At 38.5% G+C, this 8,143-nt stretch overlaps 1 protein-coding gene across 1 annotated transcript; it reads right to left on the bottom strand.

The window, feature by feature from the left end:
* Window positions 1-1,676: 1,676 nt before the first annotated feature.
* LOC127875390 (ADP-ribosyl cyclase/cyclic ADP-ribose hydrolase 2-like) lies at window positions 1,677-7,875 on the bottom strand. The gene is made up of 7 exons (XM_052420443.1): window positions 7,355-7,875; window positions 6,214-6,343; window positions 4,595-4,682; window positions 3,803-4,025; window positions 2,717-2,809; window positions 2,142-2,228; window positions 1,677-1,858 (listed from the first exon to the last, which is right to left on the bottom strand). Exons 1-7 carry the CDS (start codon window positions 7,528-7,530, stop codon window positions 1,714-1,716), a joined length of 942 nt encoding a protein of 313 aa, XP_052276403.1. The 5' UTR covers window positions 7,531-7,875; the 3' UTR covers window positions 1,677-1,713.
* Between the last annotated feature and the right edge of the window lie 268 nt (window positions 7,876-8,143).

The following is an 8,143-nucleotide window of genomic DNA, read 5'->3' as shown; positions in this document are numbered from 1 at the left end:
TTTCAACAACGAATATTGACAAAAATACATAGTTTGAAAAAATAACCCTCTTATAGGTATTATATATACACAAGGTATGAAACGCACTATATGCCTATTGCTGAAAGATTGTGACCTTTTTCATCGAAAACACACATGTTCCCATGCAGTTGCCGACAAAATGCATACGAGGGTTATTTTTTCAAACTGTGTATTTTTGTCAATATTCGTTGTTGAAAAGTCAAACCATACACAATAGATGTACATTTAACAATCAGGAACCCCCGGGATAAGCTCGGGGGGAGGGGGAAGGTCCCGGGGGGGGGGGCAAATTTATGATACTGCTGCTGTGTAATTATCTGGTGCATTTTGTATAAAATGCATTTCAAAAGGAAACAGAATACCCTTTAATACTGTAATCACATGTATCTGTTTTTACTAATGGAAGTAGATTTTCTGATTGTCAATAACTATTTTGGTGTTCCTGGCCAAAAAATTCATAACATTTATATTGACCTCTTCGGGCTATTGAACATGTCTTCGGGCTATTCAAAATTCCATCTGATTAGCCCGAAGGGCTATTTGGCTAAAATATTTAGTGTGAAGACTGATCAATGAAAGTAACACCTAAATTAATAATTAGTTTATTAATCTTTTTTTATTCCTTTATTGTTTATTAACCAATAAAATTATTTCAATTACTTTAGCCGTGATGCATTTTTAACCAAAATGATTAATATACGATTAAATACTTGAGCATATGAGTCGTGTTCTGAGAAAACTGGGCATAATGCATGTGCGTAAAGTGTCGTCCCAGATAAGCCTGTGCAGTCCGCAAAGGCTAATCAGGGACGACACTCCGCTTTTATGACTTTTCGTTTAAATGAAGTCTCTTCTTAGCAAAAATCCAATTTAGGCGGAAAGTGTCGTCCCTGATTAGCCTATGCGGACTGCGCAGGCTAATCTGGGACGACACTTTACGCACATGCATTATGCCCAGTTTTCTCAGAACGCGACTCATATGTATACATTAAAATCTGAATGAATAAATGAACATGAGGATAACAAGTTCAACAACATAAAATAAGCAATTTGTAATTTAAGGCCCATCCTTCTATACAAATAACTATACTCAGCATAGACATTTAAACAAACTGTAATTCCATTAGAAAATTACCACTAGGATACAAGATAACAGATCCTAGTGTTAAAAATCGACGGTCTTAATGCCAACAATCATAAACAAAACTATTTTGTATCGAAATAAAAAGCATTTGCCTAACGGATTTCACTTGCGCAATTTGAAATTTAAAAACTATTTCTGATCCCGTTTTCCGCACTTTTTGTTTACTGAATTCACTATAACTTACATACAAATAAATACATAATGACCGCTACACTTTTAAAACATAAAACTAGCGGTCCAAAAGTTAATTTATCAAAACGCAAAACATATTTGTGTAGTAAAGATGTTTAGAAGCAATATTGCACTGTAGCTATCCTTATACTTAAAAAATGAACAACGCATATATGTTTGAATAACACAGTTCTGAATTTGTCTATTCAATTCAATGCTTATTCTAATAAAATACTATAATGTTTCGGCGACTTAAGTTCGAGCAGTTTTCTTGACGAAAGTGCCAGAAACCCGTATCTATCATTGTGTGTGCGGTTTCCATATGCATGCACACTAATAATAACCTGCCAATGTGTTTATTTTGATAACAAATTACATCAAAACAATACATATGCGCACACATAAAGTACAAACATGGCATTCGTTAACACTGAACTGGTTGGTGCCGAGTTGGTGGCGTGGTCCAGGGAATCACACAGTTTGGCTGTAGGGTTGTCTAGGCAGTATATGGTAGCGACGTCTCTTTAATGAAAGGACCTTACGCGATTATTTCTTTAAAGCACATTATTATAAAAATACGTTAGCATGGAAGACTTCATATTTTCTCAAGAGTAACACATTAGTGTATACGGATCTTGAAATAAGTTAGATTTTCATGTGAATGTTATGACCGGTGTAGCGGGGTTCCACTGTAGAAAGGAATGAGTTCTTAGATATATGTTATATTTACACATGAGGCGTGACTTTCTTAAACATTACCATTCAAACAACGATAAAAGTACCCGATGTCAAACAACATCCATACCTCCTGTTTTCAACGCACACATATGGGATGTTCTTCTGTCTGAGTTGATCTTCTAGCACCGACAGGCTGGTATCAGAACACTTGGATCTGCGGTCAGAACAAAATATATCCGAATGGCATTCTGCAGAATGCGATGTCATTAAAATAAAAAAATGCCCGAATCTGCTAAAATTTTGTAATAAAGGTGTAGTGTGTTGTTATTGAATAAACTGATTAAGTTGTATTTTCGTTACTCCTGTTTGAAATACAGCATGAATAATGATACAGTTACACCCCGTTCATGTTCGGACGGACACATGTACGTATGCACGCAAATGCACAAACACTGAACCATATTTATGACTATATCGAGTAGACTGCAAGAGGGTTCGATAAAAAAGGACTTTTCTTGTCCTCCCTTAGTACTCGGTCGTATTCAAATTTTGTATGATAACAATTGCGTTGTTGCAATATAAGTGGTATATTTAAGCTATATCATTACTATATTTTACGATATATACATGACCAACAAAGCGAACTATCTACGCAAAACAACAAAACGACCAACAGTTAAAAGCAGACCGCCGACGACATACTTCCCGGGTTCTGGGCTGTCGTTGAGCAGCAATGCGGTCGCCTTGGTTACAACGCCTGATCGGAGGTACGGAATTTCGTACTTGGCAAGATACCTGAAATAGCCAAAATATAGTCGTTTAACATTAGTTGCAATAATTCAACTCTCAGCTTTATAACCCAATGGGTTGCTGAGCCGCCCTAGCAAAAATTATCAAAGGCTCTGGGAGTCCGTTTATATGGACTACGTTTAACATCAGCAACCACTGTCGTACATGTGGATGGGAAATCACGGGGAATACGTTAAAAATATTGGAGAATGATGAATATGCATTTAATATGCATTTTAACTTTTGTTGTTGTAGATTATAAAGAGTGTGGCTTTTTTAATGCTTTATATAACAAATCGAATGGAAGAGATGGGTAATGCATGACTAAACAAAACTATGTCAATTCTTTTCCTCTAGATTGATGGCATTACCGTTATAACACTGAACACAAACCAAGTGTTCTCTTATCTTCTTAGTTTAAATTTAAACCAGTATTCCTGAAAGATATATATTTGGAGAATATGGTACATGTATATTTACATATACGGTTTAGTATCGTCCAGTATATGTTCGTTAACAGATAACAATAAGCGAGGGAATTTCAACCAACAAACTGAACAGTGCACGTTTGAAGCAATCAAACTAAAATTGTCAGAAGCTTATAGGGCACAGGTTGTTAGAGTATGGCTATGATATTATTCGGTGAAAACATAAAACATCATTTCAAATGAAAAGTAATCAAATTATAACAGAAAAATCAACTTTTCAGAAAACAAATTTTCACTATCAAATATATATTCATAACAAGGTATTCAACTCAAAATGACCCGAAAACAAGGTGCAACGCTCTGAACAGCCATAACTGCATCCATTGTTCAGCGTTTCCATGAACTCGGTCTTATTCAAACGATTTTCCTTTCTTGAAATGTACATATCTTGCAATATTTTTAAATATTACGATATAAAACAATACCATTGGGTGATATATTCAATCATATTTGATAAAAGATTTAATCGAACAAAGAAGACCGATACTGGCAACAGTTTTAAATCGCTTACGTGTCGATCGCGTAGATCGGAGTCACAGAAGTGTTGAACATCACGTAAATCTCGCCGCTCACGTGCTCGGCGAAGTACTTGGAAGCGGCGACCCAAAACGCTCGGGAGGCGCCCTGCTGACAGTCGGAAGAAGCTTCCCAGCTGCTCGGACACTTGCTGCCGCCCGGAGTGATGTCCGATTCATTTAGGCTGCCGCACCACTGCAGGCCGTCGGGTATGTAGCCTATAGGAATTAGAATGCTGGATTAAAATTTTAGAACGCGATGCAGTGACACGTTCCAAACAACCTACATGCGTATCTACCACCTTTATTACACAAACTATCAACTAATACCCTAAGTAGAAGAATTTTTACTCAAACATTTAAGCAGACGTCATATTTACACATTCTTTTTTGCAAGTATCTGGCACATCCTGAATGAACGCATGTTTAAGCATAACTTTAACAACGTACACGGGGCTTAAGTAGGTCGTTTTCTAACATCTTGTATAAAATTGATAATGTATTAATACAGGCATACATTCAAGTGACACACATACAAACGGAAGAAATGTAGCATGTTTAAAACAGAAAATCACGATTCCCGATTTTAACTTGTAATCGACTCAATATAAAAGCAAGTTACGAATATGATATAGCGAATATGTGGTAATACTTGGACTTTACTAAACAACATGAGAAACTTGTTTTACTGTAACGAATATAGCAATATTGTCTCAAAGTTGCGCTAAAGTGCAGTCGCAAACGTCACATTTATTCGTCATACATGCAGAGCCTTAATGCCATCTTACCCATCAGCGTGTCCCCGACTTGGAAGTAGTGACGACCTCCGTTGGTAAAGCGACTCACAAAATGGTAGACGTTTTCCCAAAACACGGCCTGTAACAAGAGGGCAAAGGTGGCCCTGGAGCCCTCGCGTGTCTAATAGGAGGTGTCTAGCTTCGAAGCCATGGGTATTATTTAAACAAACTGAATAAAAACACATCAGAAGTCACATACCAAATATCACAAAATATCAAACCAGCGCTCTTTGTGGTTTCAGAGTTACTTCAAAAGTTACAATGCTATTATAGCACACCCCCGCAGGTGGCAGATGTTACTTAAGTAGCATATTACATCTCTTTAGATTGTTATTTCATTGAACTAACCTTTTAAAGTTATTTCACGATGAAAGTCCATCTAAATCATGTGAGATGGCAAGTTTGGAAGTAATTGGCATAATGTGAACACACCTTGATCACTATTCAAACGTATAGGCCAACTATCAAAGTCCTGACCGTCGAGGGGTCAAATAAGATGTTTTAAGTTATTTACTACATAAGCCTATATAAATCATGGGGCGTCTCATCTGGGCCTACGCTGTTTGCCAAGGCCTTTTTTTCGAGACGCTAGGCATAAATTGGTTAACAAACGTTGTATTAATGTTTCATCCTGAAACCTCTGATTCTTGTGGTATCAACGGAAAAGGTAGTTCAATGCTCCACTTTAGACATACAAGGTGACCAATTAAGGACAGGTTCAATATTAACGCCAAAGGACGTTCTTTTAATAAACTTGGTTGAGAAACATCATACTAAGTAACATGCAAAATATAAACCCAGTTGACCTTGCGTGTTAATATTTTTTTTTTAATAATTCACTGAATTCATATATAGAAGTCGGGTATACCTAGGGTGGAGCAAATTTTAACCGAGGCGAATAATTCAAATATACTTGCTGAAAGTCAACGGTGCGATATTACATTTTAAATACCAAACGTCCGACTAAGCAGTTCTAGAGTCCGAGTAGATTTGTTTTAAGTGTAATCTACTAAATGAATTGCGAGACCCATGGAGCTAGGCCAAATTTGGAAAGCAAATCTAGTAAAGGTCCTGTATACAGTGTTACACAATATATATTAAAACAATGATCATTGGAAAAACTTTGAAAGAGGCTCACCCACTGTCAAGTTCGTAAAATCTGCCCAATGCTTTTACCGATGTCGTTTGATTGAATACCTAACGCACGTCGCACGAGGATGAAAGGAGGTTCCAAAAGCTTACAATCATGTATTGCACAGGTGGGCCAAAGAGGGAGGTTAACGCGTTTTGTAAGCTTCTTTGTATAACTTAGTCGCGTTCTGTGAAAACTGGGCATAATGCTTGTGCGTAAAGTGTCATCCCAGATTAGCCTGTGCAGTCCCCACAGGCTAATCAGGGACGACACTTTCCGCTTTTATGACATTTTTCGTTTAAATGAAGTATCCTCTAAGCAAAAATCCAATTAAGGCGGAACGTGTCGTCTCTGATTAGCCTGTGGGGACTGCACAGGCTAATCTGGGACGACACTTTACGCACATGCCTTATGCCCAGTTTTCTCAGAATACGACTCAACTTTACTGCACACACACACACACAACATTTTCCGGTACCTTGTCCTTGGGCAAGTCTGTGGCGGTGAGTTGAACGTAGCGGTCGTACCTCGACTCGTTCACGTTACAACGCGGCTGCTTACGGAACGCCCCCGAGAACGCTTCCCATATAGCCGTACAGTTCTTGAATCTTGAAAAGCACAACCCATCGTTCATATGTATCGGCAATCAGATGTCTGATGATAACACAAAGAAACACATCACAAATCATTGGTCGCAGGTTCGATCGACCGCTCAGCCAAACCATACTTAGTCGTTTGCATGAAACGCTGAGCCGATTTGCAGTGTGCTAAGTGCTGGGGTCGTCTCCTCTCTCTCTCTCTCCTATCTCCCCTGACCCAACAAACATGTCAACTTAAAGCCATGGGGGAAATAAATGGTAACTAAACACTACGCACAGACAGACAATGCACATGTATGGGGACAGTGGTCTAGTGGTAAGATGCTGGTCTAGGGATCGGAAGGTCCCAGGTTCGAATCCCGCCCAGGCCACTGGATTTTTCTGAGCAAAATATTAATCCCACGCTTGCTCCTCTCCACCCAGGTGTATAAACGGACGACTTAGATCCCAGTGATCGGGGGGTTAATGTCGAAGTCGGCTGAAGATCTATATCGCAGCAGACTATAAACCGCACCTTTTAACCTTTATGTATACATGTATGTGTCTGACTTGATTCTTATCGCTGTTCTTGAATAACTGAATTCCGATTGCCTGATATCCATTAGTGTATAGTCATACACTAGTTTCAGAATAGTGTAACATGTTATTATAGGCCCATAAGCATAATTTCAATTACATATATTGAATAAAAATTAAACGTATATAATAAATTGTATATAAAGAAGTCAAATAATACACGACCCAAGATTGCCGCAGAAATAACCACCTAAATGTTAGTACCTCATGGGATTATTGTACTCTTATGACCATGAACTAAATTCCTATAACAAAAGCAAAAAGCTTCCCGTCAGTTTGACTCCAAATAATTGTTGAGCATGTCATCAAAATGTCTGTTACATACAACGGTAACCGTGTTCAAACATCGATTTACCCTATTTTTATGTACATGGACTCAATAATGTACTTTGTCGACACTACGAAGACAATTCTGTATTTATGTAAACGATGTAAACCCGGTACCTGTTTGGACAGAAAACGTCCTGATGGTCCGCCTGGAACCGCTCACATGTTCCAATGATCACTTCTCGGAGGTTAAAGGTCGCATCTTCCTCGGAGCGACACGCTTCCGCTGGACAACCCGCACTGAACCAACATACTAATATCCCAGCAACCATCCAGGAAACAGCGTGCGCCATTCTTTGAATGCCCCAACACTCGCGTGAAGCGTTTTCACGTGTGTGGATGTAGAAGCTGGTACCATGGAATACACGGACGCAAGTTTCCCGCGTGGATTCCTACTCGGGAACACGCACTGTACGCGTCGGCGATCGCCTTTAGGAACTCGTCGATTAATTGGCCGAAGCGAATGATTCATTAATTAAGGTTAAACTGAGAAGATGTCAAATCTCTTGCCCGTAAAGTAAAACAACTACATGTATAACATCAATTTGTGAACAGGCAAGTCCCACGGTATATTGACCCACAATACACTAAAGCTATTCTGCCCTAACGGCGCTGTCTATAAATTCCCGAGTTGTTAAGATAAAAATGTGTGTCACAATAAAAATAATCTTTGCCCGATAAGCCGTCCAGTTTAAGATGATGCTATTCATGTTGCGTAACATTAAACTACTGGTGTCCTGTCTGATTTTTCGGTTTGAAAAATATTTTTTTCTCCATAAATCATGCTCAAAACACTTATCGATGTATTTATTGTGCATATATTGTATATGCATTTGAGTATCGTGCTTTTGAACTACGTTTTGGCTTCTTCTGAAACTGATCTTTATTTCGGGGATTGCACTAGTG

Source organism: Dreissena polymorpha, chromosome 3, assembly GCF_020536995.1.
Source record: "Dreissena polymorpha isolate Duluth1 chromosome 3, UMN_Dpol_1.0, whole genome shotgun sequence".
In the NCBI taxonomy this organism is placed as follows: Eukaryota; Metazoa; Mollusca; class Bivalvia; order Myida; family Dreissenidae; genus Dreissena; species Dreissena polymorpha.
Note: the sequence above shows the minus strand (reverse complement) of the source record. Positions and strands in the feature narration are given on the sequence as shown.

Coding starts and splice junctions, on each gene's coding strand:
- LOC127875390 (XM_052420443.1), bottom strand. CDS start 7,530: ATGGCGCACGCTGTTTCCTGGATGGTTGCTGGGATATTAGTATGTTGG. Junction 4,026..4,594: donor AGTCGGGGACACGCTGATGG/GTAAGATGGCAT, acceptor TAATTCCTATAG/GCTACATACCCGACGGCCTG. Junction 2,229..2,716: donor GACAGCCCAGAACCCGGGAA/GTATGTCGTCGG, acceptor TTCTGACCGCAG/ATCCAAGTGTTCTGATACCA.